We start from the raw sequence: 23,918 nt of genomic DNA on the forward strand, positions 1-23,918 counted from the left end.
CTGTCTTTATTGGGGCATTTAAACTAATTTCATGGCCATCCTTGTTCGTCCCTGTATTAGTGTCCATTTAATAATCTCACCCTACTTTTTTCCTTCTTGTCTACTAATAGAACATTGAAAGTGATTCATTTTTTAAAAGTTAGTTTTCCAGTAAAGGTGAGAAGAAAAATATGCCTTGCATAGAGTTGGTGCTCAGTAAATACTTGTGAATAAAAAGTGAATGAATAATTGAAGTGTAATGCTAGACACCTATTTGGAAGCATTAAGAAGTAAGCATTTTTGGTGTACTGAAAACAGTGACTGAAAGGCATTGATCTTCACTGTGTCCTCAGTTTTCCTTTCCTACCATTCGGGTTTTTCCTTCCTTCCTGCCCATGTACAGGTGAATCTTCACGGACGTCTGTGTACTGAGGAACACACACGCGCACACACAGATGCACACTGAAATATAAACACAGTTTAGGGTATGGAAGGGCAGTGATTCCCCCTTGCCGTCAGTGCTGCAGGTAATCTATTGCATTAATCAGCTAGCCGGTGGGAAATGCAAGGGAAGTGATTATACTATCATACACAATACAATCAGCATGAAGCACTTGTCAAGACCAATACATCAAAGTTTAATTCAGTAATAGAATGAATTAGAGCAAAATGAAACATTCTGTTCTTCAAGAAACTCAGTACCCATCACAGATTCTTTCTGAACTCTATAGAAAAGTCAGTGTATTGAGAAATTGTTTTTAATGAGTAAAATTGCAGTTCCAATATGACAGAATACTATAAACCCATTTCCTTGGGGTTGTTACACAACTATAGCTGAAGTGTTTACCTGTCATCAGTATTCTATAATCATAACCATTGGTAAATTCGATTATTTTTGGTAGGGCTCCTGATTATCTATTGTCCTAAATTAGTTCTCCATGGTAAGTGAAAGGAAGGTTGTTGTACCGGTAGCTTAGGGAAACACTTATCTATAAATATGGTGGACAGTAGCGTGCCTTACCAGTACAGCAGGCAGATTCAAAAGAACCTACTGTTTATAGTGCCCTATGGTAGGCACTGCCATTGGGGAGCTTATAATCTAGTTAGAAAACAGAATACGTGAAAAATAAAAAGCAGCCCAAGTAAGACAACAGAAGAAGTGAGGTTATATAATGTAGGATGTGTTTCAGAAAAATTTGAGGCTAGATCTAATATATTTCATACGGTAAGTCACAATTCTGTATCAGTTTGTAATATATATTCACAAGTAATTCTTTACCACACTTAACCAGGCATGTTTTTTCAAAGGGGCAAGTTGAGGTAAGTTCTGTCTTAAACAGGATTGTTTCAGTGTTTAGAGCCTACAACTAGAGTATAAAGAACAGGGTTCTTGGAGCCAGATGCTCTTCAAGTATGGATTCTGATCCTCATATTCACTAACTGTGTAACCCTGGACAAGTTCCTTATCTTAGATAGAACCCCAGTCTCCTTATCTGTAAAAAGCCATAATGAGGATTTTTGAGGCCTAAGATAATTTAGATAATATACAACACTTTCTTTCTCATTCCGGAAGCCCTTTGTCTATGCTGGGAAAGTGGGCCCAATGGGCAGCTTGTAGGAGAGAGGCATCCTGAAGACCTAAAGAGTATTTTCAGAACTAGATTTATATAGACTTGGAGTCATGACTGTTGGACGAATCATGGCACTGTTTATGAAGACAGTTCAGTTAAGCAGCCAGTGCAGAGCACATGGGAAATGTTCTTGCAGGTTACCACAGTTCACATTCCCTCTCCTCACTGTTGACTGCCCTTTTGTATCTCAAACTAAGACATCGTGTGTCACTGTGTCTTTTTCTCTTCTTTCTACTTTTCCTGGCTTTCCTTTCCTCCCTCCCTCAAAAAGGAGCAGGGTGGTGAGTGGTGGAGGAGCTGGCTCTGGTCACTTCCTATAGGACCAGGTTCCTAATGAGGTCAGGTTGTGTTTGATGCGCTGTGCATGTTGACCCAGTAGCACTGACAAGTCACATGGGATGGAAAGCCTGCATATTAATTAGATGAGGGCCACAGGTTTGCCTGAAAGGAACATTATCCAGGATACCAGTTAGCTGTTGTGGAATATCTGTGGTTTATTTTCTTTCTTGACCACAAAAAGATGGTGATTCTACTTCCATCTTTTCTCAGAGCCTGGGTAGATGATAACCAGTTGTATGCCGTTTGGCTGAGGGTTTAGCCCTGCTTGACCTAAGTAATCTCAAAAGCTCTCTCTTTACAGTGTCCCTGAGGCTTTATTTTGAAATTTCCCCAGAAGTATTTTAGTGAATTAGGAACTAGCGTACCAAATTTAAAGTACAGAGAATGTTTTTACCAGTTAAACGTATTTTCCAAACATGGGTTACTAACATATTAAGACAATTGTACTGCGAATGATACTATAATTAGGGTCGCAATTTTTGTGTGGTCTGACCCAAGAAATTTTGTGACTACAGTTTTGCTAGCACAACTAATTCTGCTAGTGATCTTCTATTTGTGACTGCAATTAGGCATTTCATGGCCTCTAAATAAGTATAATTAGTTAATTGGATCATGCATGAAATCCAAGCCTCTTATAATAGCCTCTGAGAACAAAAATAAATATTATAAATATTATGAATTGTTTTATAACTATGGAACCCTGGGAAGTACCAAAAGTGATTGTTTTATACTTTGCCTACTACTATTTCATAAGAATAAACATGATATTAAAAAGTAGAAATTAAATTTTCCAGGTGAGAGTCTTCATTTTCCACCTTGGAGACAGAGGAAAAAGGGAGTCACTGGCCTTTCTTCTCACCTTTAGAGAAGGCGGTATTGGTTGCCCTGCCCCTTCGTCCCCCGCTTCCCACTGCCACTACCCCTGTGCTGTCTCCAGTAGCATTATACACATCGTATCTTCTGGAAAATAGGGAGAAGAGGAGCACATTTATAAAGAATTCCAAAATGTCTTTTATAAAAAATGTCTAGCTTTTATATTAATTACTGAATTGATTTGCATATTAACAAAAACTCATGAAGTAGAAAGAACTTTAAAAACAAGTTATATTGATTGTGGGGAATAGCAAGAGATAGAGAATGGCCAGCTGATTTATTCAGTCACAGATCATAATGCTCCACCCAGCAATACACCCAGCAGGCAAAGAGCACACTCAGTCACACACAAGTGCATTGTCCCAGAAATGCTGATGTGACACCACTCTAAGAGACCTCATGTTAGTACATCATCATATTTTCAGAGAAAACAGACTTCTTCTAACTTGAATAATCAATCTTGAATTGTAAGTTGAGCTTTTGATTGTTTATCTGCTGTTTTAATCTGCAGTGAAATTACTTATTTGCTATGCCTGTCAGTCCTGAAAAATACAGAGTTTTCATTTGTTTCATTAGATCTTTTTAGATGGACCTGTGGTAGGTTTTTGTTGGGTATGATTCTATTAATATATATGCAACATGTTCTAAGTATATAAGAGTAGATGGTTAAATAAAGTACAGGGTTTATTAGCAGTACGTTTAGGCTACTTCATAATTTTCAACAATAATATACCATTTGTATTATACTGCTGAAATATGAGGGAGCGGTTCAGTGATTCTGTCAAAAGACTAAAATCATTAATCTTAGAATTCATATATGCTAACTGCACATAGGAAGCCTCACTTACAGAGGTGCTTTTTGACCACGTATCTAGGCAGAAGGCTAAACACCACAGTGTTTAAGAATGTTAGTTAGGGGGTGGGGGGATCATGGGCCTTGGTAACAAATCCTGGCTGCCATCTTTAATAGCAGCACAACATTTCTACTTGTCTCTGAACCTCAGTTTCCTTATTTGTAAAGTGAGTCTTTCTTTGAGGGTGAAATGTGATAATGTATGTAGAGTACTTCACATAGGGTTAGTGTGAAGTATATTCAATAAATGGCAGCAAGTGGATAAGTAAAGATGCCATTCACTTTCAGAAATATGTTCGCTGAACTAGATGGAGTGATCTTTGTACGCTAAAGACAGACATTTTAAAACTTTAAATGTAGACTCTATTTAGAAATCTAACATGGGTAACATGATATTATTAGGATTTTCCTTGAAGGGATAGAAATTAACATACAAATCAGCACTTAATAGTGTGTGTTGGCATACCCTTTATGCTGTTAAGTTTTCATAATGGCTTTTTTGTTTTTTGCTTGACTTGCAGCTCTTTTCATATGTTGAGCGGTTTGTTTGGATTTGATAATTTTAACTAACAACATTCGCATACCCATTGGTAAATACCTTCGTTTTCCATTTTGTAATCTAGCTGAGTTACATTATTTCCCGGTGATAGTGATAGATTTCAGTGGCCACAGATCCTTCGCTACTCTTCCACTGAGATGTGGGGTCTGTGTTCTCTCATTTTTGCAGATGTTTGACCAACAAAACATGACAGTAGATGTTTTGGCCAGTTTCCAGGCCCAAGCCTTAAAAGTGACTGGCAGTGTCTACCTCCTGTCTCTTAGAAGGTTCTGTCCTAGGGCCGAGTTTTCATGTAAAAAGTCTGGCTATCCTGAGCCTTCCATGTTATGAGAAAGCTCACACTGTCCACGTAGAGAGGCTGTGTTATGGCAGGGGAAAAGTAAGGAGGAGAGAATCTCTGACCTACAGAATTATGAGATACAATGATACATTGTTATATTAAGCCTGTAAGTTTAGGGTAGTTCTTTTACATAGTAATAGATAACCAGAACAGGGGTTATACATCTGACAATACTTCATGCTATTTCTAATGGTTATCTTCCAAGTCTCTAGCAGTGTCGAATAGAATAATGTGTAAAAACGAAGTTCTGTTATTTCAGTTAACTTTTATCCCTTATGTTGGACTAAGATGTTTGTCAAAATTGAATCTGTATTACTAGGAAGTAGTGTAAAACAGTCCTAGAGTATTCTACATCGCCATTTTTAGTATTTTTAAGGTAATTTTTCCTCACCTTCATATTCTCCTTATACCAGATTTCACCTGGTTTGACTTCCAGGTTTTTCCCCTCCAAAAATAAGAATTTGGGTTCCAGTAAGTTTTAATTTTGAGTTCCTGAAGAAGACTGGAACCCTTGACACTAAAAAGGGACGGAGAGTGAACGGTAGACTAGAAGTTTTGGCCGAGATTCTGAGGGGGGAGGGGGAGGGGAAGGGAGGCTGAGGAAGGAAGAGTCTGAACAGGCTTCAGCACTGCTTTGTCCGTCCTTTGGCATGAGGTTACCATGGGCAGAGAAAATGTTATATAACCCTGTAGGGTTGGGGATGAGTTTGAGAAATGCCTCCTCCATTCCAGTAGGTAAGGATAAAATTACCCAAAGCATCTCAGACCTCTAAGTGACTGTGGGCCTTGGGTGGGGCCTGGGAAGCCTACTGGAAAACAAAACACATTTAAAACCCTATCTTTGAAACCAAGGGAAAAGAAGATACTAAAGGATGTTTCTAGCTAAAAACATATAGCAAGTGGAAATTAATTGCACAAGAACCCATTATTACTAGCCTAAGTGTTTAATGTCACTGATATTTTTTTGTTTAATATGTTCTCTTAATTGTTTTATTTTATTAAATGTAGAAATATTTATAACGGTATTCAGAGAATCACAAGCTGAGTCCTTCAATCTTGTTTTCACCTTTCGAGTCTCAATTTCCTCAACATCAAAGTCTTCTACACCGGGGTTTGCTGGAGTGCACCTTTTGGTGCTGGGTGGAACTCTACAGTTTTCAGAACATTTCTGCACGTATTATCTTACTTAAGTGTAAACAGCCCTACAAGGTAGGTAGGAATTATTATCTCTATTGTTTAAATCAGGGACTGCCACCACAGAGAGTCTAAGTGGCCTTGCCCAAGGTCTTGCAGCTGGTAATCCATATCTTGTCCTTTCCAGATCAGAGTTTGTGGATCAAACGTTTCTTCTAGTTGGAAATGTAAAACACTGGGTATGTGGGGCAAAATGGTGGTGATTTGTACATCGAAATGTTTGATGGACAAGACTGGCCTTCAGGACATTTAGAATTCATTAATTCTTGTTACCTACATTTGCTGAGAGTGTGGGTGCTTGTCCATTGGCAGTGTGACCGGTAGAATACAGAAGCGACTAAAAAGACTTTTGTACATGGAATCTAAGAAATGCGAGAAAAATGCATATAACAAAATAGCAGTAGACTCACAGAGAACAAATCAGCGGTTACCAGTGGGGAGAGTGAAGGGGGGTGGGAAAGATAGTAGTTTGTTTTTCTTAATCCAATACTTCTATGTAGAAAATAAAAAAAACAAGGATCTATTGTACAACGCAGGGAAATATAGACATTATTTTGTAATAACTTTTAGTGGAGCATAATCTATAAATATATGAATCCATATGTTATAAAAAAATAAATAAAAATATTTTAAAAATAAAAAGGCTTTTGTGATGATTTGTCTTCTGTCTCCGTGTGATTCTGTCCATGTGATTTGCCTATGTGGGTCAGGTATAGGATGCGAACAGATTTTAAGACCACTGAGTGGATTGGAACCATTCACCTTGTGCAAAAAAAACCCGTTTTGTTTTCCTTCATCCCAGGGGAGTTGCCTTCCTTGTTTTGCTTTACTTTGACTTGTAGATTACAGCACGTCTTTTTGCTGAAATCACTGAGTGCAGATTAGGTGGAGTAGTGGAAAGGAGAGTAAAAGCATGCTGGGTGGTAGAGAAGAAGCTAGACTAGAGCTGAAATGTGCCATGGATAATTCAGAAACCTAATGATGCACACACCGGTGATTTGATAATTGCCTTTATATACTTTGAGGCATTGAAGCTAGGAAAGCAATTTAAAAGTATTGAATTTATTTTCATTGTACTTCATAGCAAATAATTAAGTGTCCTTTGTAAAAGAACCAGTAATACTTTCTAGATGCCAGGTCATCTGCTAGGTGCTGGAAATGCTAAGTTTTCACTGAGTGCTCTGTCCTATTTTTGGTTGAGTCCTTTTAAAAGGGTTTGTATTTCTGAGGGACAGCAGAATGAAGTGTTTAATCATCAAAGAGCTTTATTTTTAAAGCTACAAATGTTGCAGGAGTGTGTTGGAAGGGAAGGAGATAAATGCTCAAAGTGGGACTCCGAATTAATAAAATTTGGAGGATGACTTACTCAATTTGGTTAACTTGGTTATTAAGGCTAATTACAGCTTTTGTAGTGGTGACTGTTCAGATAAAAGACCATATCTATTATAGCTCTGAACTTGAATCTAACATTAAGAACATCCTTTCAAGATGAAACCTCTCTTTAGGGAGGTGAGCAATAAAAAAACATTACTGGCTTAAATTAATAAAGGCTTGGCTCTAAAAATTTTTTTCTCATTCTGTAACGGAAATTTTCTAATTAGAGAAATGTAAGCATGAATATCTAGTTTTATAGCTTTATTTTTTCCTTGAATCATAGAAATCACTTTAAAGTTTGCAAGAATATTTAGGATCTTGTTCTTAAGATCTTGTAATCTGTTTGCATTTTAGTTTTCTCATCTTTAAAGTGGATGTATTATTTCTGATCATGAAGGATTATTGTAATGAGTTAATGAAAAAAATGTTTGTGAAGCCCTAAGTATAGTGCCTATAGCACATGATAGGCACCCAAGAAATGGTGACTATTAGTGATAATAATGATTATTTAATTAAAGTTGTAATTGGTGTTCCTATATTTTTTTCCTCAAAAGAACTTTTTTAAAAAGTAGAATTATATGGTTTTGTCAGTATTGTGCTGGCTTCTGTAAGCTCTGAGTTTTCACCAAGTGAAAGTGAAGCTTACTGGATCATTATCACCTTGTCAGCTTCTTCATATGCAAGTCAGTGAGTCCTTCAGCATTGTATACATTGGTTAGTATTTTCCTAATTTTATCTTTGAGTTACTTCAAAAGAACTAGTGCTTAGTATAAATTTGGTTTTTAATTCTATTTTTTAAACTTTGTATTGCGCTATATCTTTAAAAAGAAAATAATTGAATGTGAAAAACAGTGGATTTGAGATACATATATATGTTAGGATATATAATTTCTACATTAAAAAAAAATTTTGTTGGAGTATAGTTGCTTTATAATACTGTGTTAGTTTATACCATACAGCAAAGTGAATCAGCTATATGTATACATGTGTTCCCTCTTTTTTTGGATTTCCTTCTCATTTAGGTTGCCACAGAGCATTGAGTAGAGTTCCCAGTGCTATACAGTAGGTTCTCATTAGTTATCTATTTTATACATAGTATCAGTAGTGTATATATGTCAATCCCCATCTCCCAATTCATCCCCCCACTTTCCCCCTTGGTATCCACAGGTTTATTCTCTATGTCTGTGTCTCTATTTCTGCTTTGTAAGTAAGATTGTCTATACCAGTTTTTTCAGATTCCACATATATGCGTTAATACACAATATTTGTTTTTCTCTTTCTGACTTACTTCACTCTGTATGACCATCTCTAGGTCTATCCATGTCTCTACAAATGACCCAGCTCAGTTCCTTTTTATGGCTGAGTAATATTCCATTGTATATATGTACCACATCTTCTTTATCCATTCCTCTGTTGATGGACATTTAGGTTGAAGTTAGTTCTATCTTAGCTTTTAGTTGACATGGTGGTGCTTTTAAGCTGATTTCCAAAATAAATTATAGTTCACACAGGTGGACTGAAATACAGAATTCTGAATTATAAAATAGACACATAGAAAATAAACTTATTTTGGATAGACATTTACAAATTATTTGTCCATATTAATTTACTTGGTTGCCCTTTTACACAGAACCTTGATACTACACTAACAACCTGATAATGAAATTTCTAGTCTCACAGCACATCTTTCAGAGCAACTTTTTTATTTTAGTTTTATCTGATAAAGTATTCAAGAGTAGTAGAATTATAAGACAAAAACATCTTGGAAGAAAAACACGAAAGAGTCTTAATTCTGAAGCATTACCTGTTGAATATTATAATTTTATTTTTTAAAAAGATAATTTGATGATTTGGAAAATGACTTCAGTGTAGCCTTATAAATAGAAATGCCAATTTTTGATCCAATCTGTAACATTCATTAGATTTAATTTAATTATTACCATGTAACTTATTTTGTGTTGTTATGTTGTCCATCAGTCCAAAATCTAAAGCCTGGTAAAGTTGTATCCCATTTTCCAATGGGATTCAGTAGGAAAGGCTGCCACTTAGAGGTTCTTTAGATACCATTTTGATTTGTCTCTTGCTTTGTGACAGTGTGTGGTCATGTTTCATTTGAAGCTGTTTTTCCTGGTTCTTGGCATGGGAAACGCATACGATTAATAGGATGGTGATTTGTGCGATGTCCATTGGCTTGTAGAGAAATCCTGCAGAGACAGCACTCATATTTAGGTCTTTCGAATACCAGTAGATAAAATTGTTTGATCCATATATTAATTAGCAATTTTTAAAAATTTACTTTGTTACATACAGTAAAATTCCTAACTATAGTGTAAAATACATACCATAAATACTTAACTATAAAAATACATACACCTGACATTTTTAGTGTACAATTTTGAGTTTAGACAAAGGCATAGAGTCATGTGATCAATGAAGATATGGAATGGTTATTATCACCTCCAAAAATTCCCTCACACAGTCCCTTTATAATCAATTCATCACCTACTCCCTGTCCCTAGCATTGGTAGTCTATTCTCAGTTCATTTAGTTTTCCCTTTTCCAAAATGTCACATAAATGGAATAGTAAAGTGTGTGTGTACACATATATACCCTTTTGATTCTGGCTTCCTTCACTTAGTATAATGCATTTGCGATATTATGTGTATTTCAGTGGTCTGTTTCTTGTTGCTAAGTAGTAGTCTATTATATGAATGCACCAAGTTTGTTCATCCATTCATCAGTTGAAGGACATTCAGGTTGGATGTCTTTTGCATTTACAAATAAAACTGCTATAAACATTCTTGTAAAGTTTTTATGTGATCCTAAGTTTTCATTTCTCTTGGGCAAATCCCAAGAGGTAGGATTGTTGGGTCATAAGGTAAATGTTTAACTTCATGAGAAACTGCTGAACCATATTCCAAGGTAGCTATATCATTTTGCACTCGCAGCAGCAGTTATGAGCATTCTGATTGCCAGCAGTATTTTCAGATTTTAAATTTCTTTTTCTAATTTTAACCCTTATAATAGGTGTGTAGTGGTATCTCGTATGGTTTTTTTTTTAATTGAAGTATAGTTGATGTACAATATTGTGTAAGTTACAGGTATACAATATAGTGATTCACAATTTTTAAAGGTTATAGATAGTCCATTTATAGTTAATTATAAAATATTGGCTATATTCCCTGTGTTGTACAATATATCCCTTGTAGCTTGTTTTTGTCATAATAGTTTGTACTTTTTACTCCCCTCTTCCTATATTGCCCCTTCCCCCTTCCATCTCCCCACTGGTAACTACTAGTTTGTTCTCTGTATCTGTGAGTGTGCTTCTTTTTTTATTATATTCATTAGTTTGTTGTATTTTTTAGAGTCTACATATAAGTGATATCACACAATATTTGTCTTTCTCTGTCTGATTTATTTCACTTGACATGATACCCTCCAAGTCCATCCATGTTACTGCAAATGGCATTATTTCATTCTTTTTTGTGGCTGAGTAGTATTCCATTCTGTGTATATACACTACATCTTCTTTATCCATTCTTCTGTTCATGGACACTTAAGTTGCTTCCATACCTTGGCAATTGTAAATAATGCTGCTGTGAACATTGGGGTGCATGTGTCTTTTTGAATTAGTAGTTTTGGTTTTTTCAGATGTATACCCAGGAGTAGAATTGATGGATCATATGGTCGTTCTATTTTAGTTTTTTTGAGAAACCTGCATACTATTTTCCATAGTGGCTGCACCAGTTTATATTCCCAGCAACAGTGAATGAGGGTTTCCCTTTCTCTACATCCTCGCCACATTTGTTATTTGTGTTCTTTTCGATGATAGCCCCTCTGACAGGTGTGAGATGATATCTCATTGTAGTTTTGATTTGCATTTCTCTGATGATTAGTACTGTTGAGCATCTTTTCATATGCCTTGTTGGCTATCTGCATGCCTTTGGAAAAATGCCTATTCAGTTCTTCTGCCCATTTTTTAATCGGGTTGTTTGTTATTTTGATTTTCTTCTCGTTTTGTCAGTGGTTTCCTTTGCTGTGCAAAAAGCTTTGAAGTTTAATTAGGTCCCATTTGTTAATTTTTCCTTTTATTTTCTTTGCTTTAGGAGACAGATCCCAAAAAATATTGCTATGATTTATGTCAAGGAGTGTTCTGCCCATATTTTCCTTTAGGAGTTTCATGGTTTCCAGTCTTACATTTAGGTCTTTAATCCATTTTGAGTTTATTTTTGTGTATGGTGTTAGAGAATGTTCTAATTTCATTCCTTTACACGTAGCTGTCTAGTTTCCAAGCACCACTTATTGAAGAGACTGTCTTTTCTCCATTGTATATTCTTTGTTGCAGAGTGATTGACCATAAGTGCATGGGATTATGTCTGGACTCTCTGTTCTGTGCCATTGATCTATGCGTCTGGTTTTTGTACCAGTACCATGCTGTTTTTATTACTATAGCTTTGTAGAATAGTCTGAAGTCAGGGAGCGTGATTCCTCTAGCTCTGTTCTTCTTTCTCAAGATTGTGTTGGCTATTTGGGGTCTTTTGTGTTTCCATACAAATGCCATTGGTATTGTGATAGGGATTGCATTGAATCTGTAGATTGCCTTCGGTAATATGGTCATTTTAACAATATTAATTCTTCCAATCCAAGAACACGGTGTATCTTTCCATCTGCTTGTGTCATCTTCATTTACTTTCATTAGCATCTTACAGTTTTCCAACTACAGGTCTTTTACCTCTTTAGGTAGGTTTATTCCTAGGTATTTTATTCTTTTTGATGCGATGGTAAATGGGAGTGTTTCCTTAATTTCTCTTTCTGATAGTTCGTTGTTAGTGTATAGAGATGCAACAGATTTCTGTATATTAATTTTGTATCCTGCAACTTTTCTGAATTCATTGATAAGCTCTAGTAGTTTTCTGGTGGTGTCCTTAGGATTTTTTAGGTATAGTATCATGTCATTTGCAGACAGTTTCCATTTTCATTTTCATAATGATTAATGATGTTCAGCATGTTTTCATCAGCAGTTTGCCATCTGTACATCTTCTTGAGTGAAGTGTCTTTTCCAAATTTTTTGCCCATTTGTAATTTGTAATTGAATTTGTATTTCGTTTTCTTGATGAGTTTTGGGAGGATTTTACATATTCTAGATACAAGTTCTTTGTCAGATGTATGATTTGCACATATTTCCTCCCAATCTGTGGCTTGTCTTTTCATTCTCTTTATATTGTTTTTTTTGCAGCACAAAAGATTTTAATGTTTAAGTCCACTTGATAAATTTTATCTTTTATGGATTATGCTTTTGATATTGTATCTAAGGTTATCTCTGCCTAACCCAAGGTCACAAAGATGTTTTCCAGAAGTTTTATGGTTTTAGGTTTTATATTTAGGTCTGTGATCCATTTTGAGTTAGTTTTTAATAAGTTAGTTGAGTTAATTTTTAATAAACTGTGTGTTGTAGATTTAAGTTCATTTTATATGAATATCCAATTGTAGTAGCACTAGTTTTTGAAAAGATTTATCTTTTCTACATTGAATGTCTTTGAACCTTGAATTGACCATATCTATGTAGGTCAGAGCTCCCTAATCTATACAATGGTGTATGTACCTGTTCTTTCACAATCATACACTGTCTTGATTACTCTTAACTTTATACTAAGTCTCAAAATTAGGTGCTGGGGAGCCTTCCAACTTTTTCCTTCTTTAAAATTGTTTGGCCATTCTATATTTTTGTCAGCATGTACACCAGTGCCTGCTAGGGTTTTGAGTAGGGTTATGTTGAATATATAGATCAATTTGGGGAGAATTGATATCTTAATAGTATTGAGGTTTCCAGTCTGCTTCTTAAGATTGTCTTTGATTTCTCTTGTCAGTGTTTCGTAGTTTTTAGTATAGAGACTCCGTACATGTTTTGTTAGATTTATAACTTAAGTATTTCATGTTTTTTGATAGTATTATAATTGGTGCTTTTGGGGGGTAAATTTTGATCTGTAATTGTTCAATTTTAGTATGTAGATAAACAGTTGGTTTCTTGCTTTGAATTTGTATCATATGACCTTGCTAAACTTACCTTTTTTGTAGGCTAGTTGTCTACAAATAGAGGCTATTTTATTTTTTCCTTTTAAATCTATGTCATTAATCTCCTTTTCTTGCTTTATTGGCCTGGCTAAAACTTCCAGTGTGATGTTGAATAGGAGTGGTAGAGCAGACATCTTTGCCTTGTTTTTATCTTAGGGGAAAAACATTCAGTCTTTTGCCATTATCATATTAACTGTAGGTGTTTTTTTTTGCAGATGACCTTTCTCGGGTAAGTTATCTTCTGTTCCTAGTTTGCTGAGAGTTTTATTTATTATGAAGGGATGTTGAATTTTGTCAGTTGCTTTTTCTGCATCTGTTGAAATGGTCATATGGTTCTTCTTCCTTAGTCTGCTATATAGTGAGTTACACTAATTTTTAATGTTGAACCAGCCTTGCATTCCTGGGATAAACCCTATTTAGTTGTGGTGTGTTTTCTTTTTTATGTATTTCTTAATTAGATTTACTGATATTTTGTTGTGGTGTTTTACTTTGACATGTAATTATATTTACTTGTAATGTTTTTTGTCTGGTTTTGCTATCAGGGTAATGCTGGCCTCATAAAATAAGTTGAAAACCTTCCCTTTCTTCTTTTTTCTGGAAGGTATTGTATGGAATTGGTGTTCTTTCTTTCTTTACTGTTTGGTAGAATTTTCCAGGGAAACATCTGGATGTGCATTGTTAGAGTTTTTAACTGCAGATTTAATTTCTTTGATAAATTTAAAGCTATTCAGGTTATTATTTCTTCTTGAGAGAACTGTGGTAGTTTGTGGTTTTTCAAGGAATTTGTCCATTTCATCTAACTGTAGAATTTATGGGAATAAGTTGTTCATAGCATTCCTTTATGAGCCTTTTAATGCCTCTAGGATCTATAATTATGTGCCCTTTTTTATTCCTGATACTCATAGTTTGTCCTTTCTTTTTTTGGCCAGACTGATTATAGCTTTATTAATCTATTTAAAGAACTAGCTTTTGGTTTCATTAAAAAAAACTTAGGTGGTGGTTTTCCATTTAATTGATTTCTGATCTGTTATTTCCTTCTTTCTGTTTGCTTTGGCTTTGATTTCTCATTCTTTTTCTAGCTTCTTAAGGTGGATATTTAGATTATTGATTTGAATCTTTCCTTCTTTTCCAGTACAGGCATTTAATGCTATAAATTTCTAAACTCTTTTTAGCTGTAGATCACAAGTTTTGATATATTTTATTTGCATTTTCATTCAGAACAAAATATTTTGTTTTCTTTTGTGACTTCTTTTACTCATGAGTTATTTAGAATTGTGTTGTTTAATTCCCAGATATTTGGGAATTTTCCAAATATCATCCTGTTACTGATTTCTAATTTAATTCTATTACATTAGAGAATATACTTTGTATGATTTCACTTCTTTAATATTTGTCAAAGTTTGTTTTATGGCCCAGAATATGGACTACCTTGGTAAATGTTCTTTGTGCATTTTAGAAAGTATAAGATTTTGTTTTGTTTTGTTTTTCTACTAATGTTAAGTGGAGTGTTCTATGAATGTCAGTTAGATTAAGTTGGTTGATAGTATTGTTTTAGGTATTCTTTATCCTTGCTAATTTTCTGTCTACTTGTTCTGTTAGTTATTGAGAGAGAAGTATTGAGATCTCCAAATGTAACTGTGGATTTGTGTGTTTCTCCTTTCAGCTCTGTCACTTTTTGCTTCATATATTTTGAAGTCTTAATGTTAGGTGCAGCATCCTCATTTAGGATTGTTATGTTTTTTTGTAGAACTGACCCTTTTATCATGTTATGTTTCACTTTATCTGGTGTAGCATTTCTTGTTCCAAAGTCTACTTTGTCTGATAATAATATGGCTACTCCAACTTTGTTTTGAAAGTGTTTGCATGGTGTATCTTTTTCCATCCTTTTCCATTTAATTTATCTATGTCATTATATTTGAAGAGGGTTTCTAGTACATAGCATAGAGTTGGGTGTTTTTTAACCTGATTTCACCATCTCTTTTAATTGGTATGTTTAGATGATTTACATTTGCTAGAATTATTGATGTAGTTCAGTGTTAGGTGTACCATTTAATCATTTGTTTTCTATTTATCCTCTTTGTTTTTGTTCCTTTGTTCCCTCCCTCCTGCCTTCTTTTCTCCTTCTTTGGATTATTTTAAAACATTTTTTTAGTATTTCATTTTAATTTATCTATTGTCCTTTTTGTTTGTATCTCCTTGTATTTTTTTTTTAATGGTTTCAGTATTACAAGAAATATACCTAACCTTAAACCGTCTACTTTGAGTTTATACTTTGCCACTTAAAGAAGAATGTAGAATCTAACAACCATATAGGTACCTTTACTCTCCCTCCTTTATGCTATAGTTTTCATGTGTATTACATCTCCATATGTTTAAAATACCATAAGACAATGTTCATGTTTTTGCTTTCAGTAGTCATAGTTATCTTAAAGAACTTAGAAGGACAGAAGTAGTCCATGACATTTACTTAGGTATTTATTATTTCTGTTGCTCTTCCTTTATTCATATAGTTCCAAGTTTCCCTCTGGTATTATTTCTCTTCAGCCTGAAGAACTTCCTTTAGCATCAGGTCTCTTGAACAATACATGTTGTTAGTGTTTCCTGATCTGAGAAAGCCTTCATTTCACCATCGTTCATGAATGATATTTTGCCAACTCTGGGTTGATATTTCCATTTCTTTTAACACTTTAAAGATATTGCTCCACTGTCTTCTGTCCTGTATAATTTCTGACAAGAATAATTATTTGAGTCATTCTCCTTTATATGGCATTTCATTTTTCTCTGACTGTTTTCAATATTTTTTTCTTTTCTCTTTGGTTTTCAGTGATTTGATTATCACTGGGCATGGATTTTTTGGTTAGCTCAGCTTCTTTGATCTGTAAATTCATATCTTCAATTTTGGGAAGTTTTCAGTAATTATTTCTTTTGAGTTTTCTGTATCTATTTCTCATCTTCTTTGGATCTCCAATGATACAAATGTTACTTTTGATATTTTCCCACCTGTCTTAAGGCTCTGTTCATTTTCTTCTGATTGTTTCTCTCTCTTCTTCAGATGAGATCATTTCTATCTTCAAATTTACTGACTTTTATCTCTGTCATATCCATTCTACTGTTAATCCTATCTAGTGAATTTTTTATTTCAGATATTGTTTTTTCAATTCTAACATTTCTATTTAGTTCTTTTTTTATAGTTCATATTCACTTCTGTCAATAGTGTTTATCTTCATCTGGTGGAACATAGTTATAATAGTTGCATAAAGTCTCTGATTGATTATTCTAACATCTGGTATCTGGTTCATTGTTTTTTCCATTGAGAATTGATCACATTTCCCTTTTTCTTTGTAAGCCAAGTAATTTTGGATCCTGAACATTTTAAATACTGAATTGTAAGAGTTTGGGTCCTATTATAATCCTCCGGAGAAATTTTTGTTTTTTTAAAGCATACATTCAATAGGATATATTCAGACTATGAGTTCTGTTTTACCTTCTTTGGGTGATATCAGTAAAGTTTTCAAAACCTTGGCTATGCTGCGTTGGGGCAGTCTCATGCACGTGAGGTGTGAGCAGTATTTGTGCCTATTTTTGTACAGAATAACCAGGGATCTCCCTCTCTAGCTTCTGAGTGGCAGGGGGTTCCCTTTTCCCAATCCTCTCACCAGGTAGATGAGGTTTCTCTCAAGTTGTTGCTCTATATGCCTTCTACATAGTTTCCCAAATGGGGCTAATCTTATGTGCAAGCCAGGAGAGAAAAGGGGGGGGAAAGTAACAGGAAGTCACCCCCATATGACTTAAATTTCTTCAAGTTTTATTTCCACAAACCGCTTGCTGTTGTTTACTTTTCAGAGCCCTCAGACTGCTGCTTTTTGTATTTTGTCCAGTTTTTAGTTGTAATTATGGGGAGAGATAAGCCGTAGTGGGCTTTACTCCATCTTGATCTATCACATTTTTGTTTCTAATTGGCATTTTTAAATATAGAAATGTGAATTGTAAATATCTGTGGCTTAGGTTGTGGCTATGTTTATTTTCTGTTGGTAAACATTATTTGATATTTAAAATAACAGATTCTCTAATTGAAGAAGCTTGATAATTTTAAATGTGGAAGAATGTAAAGCATCTCTTTTGGACAAACAAAATATAAACAGACCATTCTTACCTGTATTATTCACTTGGTTAACACAACTGATTAAAATAAACACAGATACACATACAAACCTTTTCAAAGAAAAAGTGTTGTGAATGGCTTTGAAGTACTGGTATCTGTCTTGTTTTGAAATTGGTAAAGTAAAAACTTTTTTTTTTGGCCACATGGCAAAGCTTGCAGGATCTTACCCATGCCCCCTGCGGTGGAAGCATGGAGTCGTAACCACTGGACCACCAGGGAATTCCCAAACTTGAACTTTTAAAACTTGTGAAATATTTGCTTGAATTAGCTATCTTTTTGAAAAATGTAGAAAGGAATGATAAATTTTATCAGTACCTTAATTTTTCAAATTATGAGTTATACCTTCTAAATTCATTAGGGCTTTTCCTTTGAAAAACAAGTGAACTTTTTTATTGAAGTATAGTTGATTTAAAATATTGTGTAAGTTTCAGGTGTACAGCAAAGTGATTTGGTTATATATATATATATATATATATATATATATATATATATAGAATCAAAAAATATATGTACATATTTGATTCTTTTCTATTAGAGGTGTTTACAAGATATTGACTGTAGTTCCCTGTGCTATACAGTAAATCCGTGTTGTTTATTTTATATATGGTAGTGTGTATCTGTTAGTCCCATATTCCTAATTTATCCCTCCCTCCCTTTTCCCTTTGGTAATCATAAGTTTTCTATGTCTGTGAATCTGTTTGTTTTGTAAATAAGTTCATTTGTACTACTTGTAGATCCCACATGTGATATCATATAACATTGTGTCTTTCTCTGTCTGACTTACTTCACTTAGTATGATAAACTCTAGGTCCATCCATGTTGCTGCAAATGGCATTATTTCATTCTTTTTTATGGCTGAGTAATATTCCATTGTGTGTGTATGTTTGTATGTATGTACATAACACATCTTTATCCACTCATCTGTTGGTGGACACTTAGATTGCTTCCACGTCTTGGCCGTTGTAAATAGTGCTGCTATGAACATTGGGGTGCATGTATCTTTTTGAATCTGAGTTGTCGTCTTTTCCAGATATATGCCCCGGAGTGGGATTGCTGGATCACATGGTAACTCTATTTTTAGTTTTTTAAGGAACCTCCATACTGTTCTCCATAGTGGCTGTACCAATTTACATTCTCACCAACAGTGTAGGAGGGTTCCCTTTTCTCCACACCTTCTCCAGCATTTATTATTTGTAGACTTTTTGATGATGGGCATTCTGACCAGTGTGAGGTGAGACTTCATTGTAGTTTTAATTTGCATTTCTCTGATGATTAGCGATGTTGAGCATCTTTTCATGTGCCTGCTGGCCATCTGTATGTTTTCTTTGCAGAAATGTCTATTTAGGTCTTCTGCTCCTTTTTTGATTGGTTTGTTTTTTTTTGTTTTTTTTGATACTGAGCTGTATGAGATATTTGTGTATTTTGGAAAGTTAGCCCTCGTCAGTCACATTGTCTTGAAATATTTTCTCCGAGTCCACAGGTTGTCTTTTCATTTTAAAGCAAGTGAACTTTTGATAAATGTTTAGTGATTTCATTCACAAAAAGACATAAATTTGGTGATTTCATTTATATAAAGGTTAATTCCTGGTTAAATCATTTAGGGAAGCATGTTTAAGTAAATTTTATTTTTAAAAGATCTGTTGATATATGGATATGCATAGTAATTAACGAGCATAATAAAGTTTTAAATGCTTATAAGGAGACTGGGAAATAGTTTATTCGTGTCCGTTGTTATGCCTTTATGATTTTATTTTAAAAAGATACTCTTAAAAGTAAATTTAATTTTTGCACAGAAGAACCATTTAGAGTGGTTTGTTGTAGCATCCATGAATAAAATCTGCTTGTAAATTAAAGTAACAAATTGGTCCTTAAGGTTGTATTCTTTATTTTTTGCCCAAAATGTCACACAAGTAGGAAGGTGATTACAATTACCATTTGAAATATCTTTCATCTTTATATGTAACAGTGTTTGGATTCTTTGGTTCAAATTTGGGCTCTTTTGTCCTCTTTACATTAACCTCTGTATGAGGTTTGTTGCTTGGACAAGGGAGAATTGCATTATAAAACTGCAGACTTGGGTCCATTTTGAAATGGTTTATCATTAGCTATTAGGATTGGACACTTGTAAACTTTTAAAAAATTTGCTTTCCTCTCTCCCTTTAAATTAGGTGCTCTGTGGATGTGTATAGTTTTAAATCCCCACTGCAAGTTGGAGCAGAAGGCCAGCTGGCTAAAACAGTTGAAAAAGTGGAATGGTGTTGATGTCTGTCCATGGGAAGATGGAAATCATGGCAGTGAATTACCTAACTTAACCAATGCTCTGCCTCAGGGTGCGAATGCTAACCAAGGTGAGTACACAGTGGTAATCTGCTCACTTTGTATCTACCTAACTGTGCATCTATGTTTATAACAGTAACTTATAATAGATTTGGGAAAATTATTTTACTCACTTAAGAACTTACTATAACTCACAGACTTAATCTGTTTTGATATGAATGCGTGTGTGTGTTTTAATTTTTATGTGAGACCTTTCTATAACTTTTTTTCATATCCTCAGAATACAGATGGATATAATACTTACATATACTACTAGTATGTGTTAAAATTGCCTATTAATTATTTAGTTTGAATATATTTTTAAAAATCATGGAATGGGTGGGTAGTATATTGTAAAACAAAATATTGAGAGGCTTGAGGAGCTGTGTGTTTTTATATCTGTTGGTCAGTTCATATTTGGGCTACTATACAATTTAATCAGTTAAAAATTCTTAGTTTTAGAATATAGCAAGTAAACATTTAATGACTGGGGCTGCAGGAGCATGGGGTGCTGCTGGCATTCAGACCAGGAAAATTCTTTATTGTGAAGGACTGTCTAGCATACTTGTTTCCACCTACTGTAGGCTAATAGTGCCCTCCAGTCTTTGGACAACTAAGGAATGCTCCCAGACATTTTCAGATAGCCTCTTAAGAATCTTGGTTTCTCATTTCTGTACTGGTTTTTGTTTGTTTGTTGTTTTTTTTTAAGCTTCTCCCTCTCTATTGGACCCACTCATTTAGCTCAAGTTTCTCTCATCTTAAAAAATCTTTCCTTGCCCGCATCGTCCCCGCTAGCTACTGCAGAATTTTCTCCTCTCTTTCAGAACCAAATCTTTAAAGTAGTTAACTCTTGCAAATAGACATTTCATTCACTAACTCTGTCACTCTTCTTGTGTAAGTTTGTGCTGCTGCTCCCCCTTTTTTGTGAAAACTTGGAAGACTTTAAAGTTACAATAGATGCAAGGTGGGAGTTAAATGACATCAGAAGGATTCAGGAATCAAGACTGTCATTCTGTTTTCTGGCCCCATCTGGAGTTGGTACTCCTAGAATGAGCTGGACAATGTGCTGAGAATGAAATGTGATGTTAGCATAGTATTTTCAGTCTCTACAAAGAGAGAAAATAATATGTATTACTCCATAGGGACCTGTCCAATCAAAAAGAAGTTTCAGGCCTTGGGAAAGATGATTATCTGGCTCTCCTTTGTCTAGAGATATTTGCCTTGGGAATTCAGTATTTGAAATCTGTCGTATCTTTATTGCCCATGATGATTTTATTTAATAACTTCAAAGAAAATAAATCTACCCCTTCCTTATACCCCAAGTTTTTTTCCAGAAGCTCAGAATTTTCAAGTTTAACAATTCAACATTTATTCTCTTCCATTGCTAGGAAAATGTATGCTTACGTCTCCATAGGCAATAAATTTGATTTTTTTAAACTTTATTATATTTGGAGGTTTCTCTGTGTTTCACTCCCCACCTGCTTTTTTGTGACTGCCATCCTAACATTTTACAGTTTACTTTTTTACTTTCCATTTGGTTGCTTTCCCCTTGGTTAAATATGAATATTCCATAGGCTTTAGAAAACTCTTAGGAAGTGGTCCAGCCTCCAGAAAAAAAGAGTTTATTTCATTTATGGTTTGGCCCAGGGATATGAAGTCAGGACTAGTTTCTAAGGGCAATATTTATAGCTGTTGTGCCTAAAGGCACCAGGGCTCCTCCTTTTAGCAGAACACCCACATTCTCCAGAGGGGCTGTCAGAAGAGACATCCCTACAGAGGGGCTCGGGTGCTCAGCCTGCAGTACTTCCGCTGGAGGGCTGAGCGGGCTGGCAAAGGGAGAACCTCTGGTGACAGCAGAGCCCAGCAGCCATGCTGCTGGGCAGCAAGTGCATGTGGTACAGACCATGGGCAGAATTGGCATGTGTTTGCACATCAGAGTGAAAGTGAAGCACAAATCAGGCCCTGTCTTTGCTGAGATTATTTGTTAGAATTAATTGACAACATTAGAATCCACACCCTTAGAAAGAGTAGTGTGTTTGTTTTTTAAATATACCCGAATGAGAGCCTTTTTTAAACTTTTTTGGTTAAAAAACTAATATTATTTTACACTTTATTTAAAATTTTTTACAAATTAGTGTTTATCGGTTTTTAATTAATTAATTAATTAATTTTTGGCCGTGGCGGGTCTTCGTTGCTGCGCACGGGCTCTCTCTCTAGCTGTGGTGAGCAGGAGCTACTCTTCGTTGCAATGCGTGGGCTTCTCATTGCAGTGGCTTCTCTTGTTGCGGAGCACGGGCTCTAGGCACATGGGCTTCAGTAGTTGTGGCACACGGGCTCAGTAGTTGTGGCTTATGGGATCTAGAGTGCAGGCTCAGTAGTTGCGACACACGGGCTTAGTTGCTCCACAGCATGTCGGATCTTCCTGGACCAGGGCTCGAACCCATGTCCCCTGCACTGGCAGGTGGATTCTTAACCACTGCACCACCAGGGAAGTCCCTGTGTTTATCGTTTTAACAATTTGATTAAGATCATCTGTTTCTTTTTTCTGTTATTGCAAAAATCAAAAAAACACAGATATCTAAGATAAAAATTGACCATAATTTTGATACTTAATCAAATCAATTTTTGTTTGTATATCTTTTTAGTCATTGTATATGTACATTTTTTTTTTGTTTCCATGCTACTATAGAGCTTTATATCTTACATTTTCATTTAAATACCAATAGTACTTAGTCTTTTTTGTTACAATTGGTTGTATCAGACTCTTAGAGCTAACCACTGTCCTGGTGTATGTCCTGTACGTTTCGCTATGCTCTTACAGTCACATACAAACATGAAAAGTTAAGATTTTAATTTTTTCAATGGAATCATACCCACAGCTGGCTTTTATTATTGATACCAAGTGGGTCAAACAGACAGAACTCTCATTCTTTTAATAAGTGCATAATAATACGTTGCTTTCTAAAGTCTCCTTTTAATTTTAAATTCTGTTTCTATGATTTGAGTTAAACAGAATAAATAAAATTAGAAAGCCATTTAAAAATACTTGTGTGAGATTTGGACTTTGGAATATTTGATTGATTGACTGTAAGAAGTCATGGAACCACTTTCTTGTTGAGTAGGGGTATATTTATTCTGCTCTGCAAAAAGCCCTGGTAGGTTCCAAAGGCTATTAAATGTAGGGCCAACTCTTCCCATTTGCAGAGTGTCCATCCGTCTGCTGCTAACAAGGAGTCTGGGCAGGGGCCAGAACAGATACATCAGTATTTAGGCCTCTCAAATTATGTCATCCATGCATTTTGATATGTCTGCCATTCAAATACAGATGTCTAAGTCCACCTGAGACCAAGCTGAAGTTATGTCTCTTTCTGTTCAAGACCATTCAAAAGCCTTTCAGAACAGCCTAAATAGCTGAATTTGTAGTGAGGTTATCTGTGTTTTGATCTTGACTGCCATTGCCTTGGCGGTGTGACCTTGGCAAGTCACTTTACGTCTCTCAATTTTCGGTTCCATCAGCAGAATAGAGGGGTTGGTCTAGATGAGTTTTCAGAGCTCATCTTGATTCAGTTGTATTTTGATTTTTATGATTTCCTTTATGTCTGTGCTTAGCCAAAGCTCCAGGGAGAGGAAGATGAAACTTTACCAACTAAGGAAGCTCCAGACTTTACTTCTCATTCAGTTAAGCCTCAGAACAGTGAGGGGTGATACTTGAGCTAAATAAAGCACACATAAATAAAAATAGTTTGTTACCCTGATTGTCAGTTGAGGCTCTTTCTAAGGTTTCTGCCACAGTTTAAGGTAAGTCTGGAGTTGGGGACCCAAGGGGTGGGAGTGCAGGTAGAATTTGAACGATTTTTTCCAGAAGAACTGAATAATCCCAGAAGTTGGGGTAAAAATATCCTTTATTCCCCAAACATTTCTTTTCTCTGTCAGGTCCTGAAACTTGAACCCTCTTCGGAGTGTGTGCTTCTGCTCTTTTGTGATGCCCTGGCATACACTATGCTGGGGACATCACACCAGTCATGGAACCTGCACAAGAGTCAGGAGGCAGCCTGTAGGGGCAAGGTAAGTGCGCTGGTTTGTTTTGTAGCTATGTTGTGTGGCTTTGTGAAATGTTAAATATATGCATTTATGCCCTTTGGGATATAAAGTGACATTTAATCATTATATCCCAAGAAGCATAATAGTTTTAATTGTGCAAAACCGCACAATATAGTTAAAAAATA

At 35.2% G+C, this 23,918-nt stretch overlaps 1 protein-coding gene across 1 annotated transcript in view; it reads left to right on the forward strand.

Moving 5' to 3' along the window:
* Positions 1-23,918, forward strand: part of ZSWIM6 (zinc finger SWIM-type containing 6) — a 200,662-nt gene that overhangs the window by 156,421 nt on the left and 20,323 nt on the right. Inside the window, exon 5 of the mRNA XM_057541153.1 lies at positions 19,545-19,724. Within this exon, the coding sequence (XP_057397136.1) occupies positions 19,545-19,724 (180 nt within the window). The remainder of the gene's footprint in view (positions 1-19,544; positions 19,725-23,918) is intronic.

Source organism: Balaenoptera acutorostrata, chromosome 2 (genome assembly GCF_949987535.1).
Source record: "Balaenoptera acutorostrata chromosome 2, mBalAcu1.1, whole genome shotgun sequence".
NCBI lineage: Eukaryota > Metazoa > Chordata > Mammalia > Artiodactyla > Balaenopteridae > Balaenoptera > Balaenoptera acutorostrata.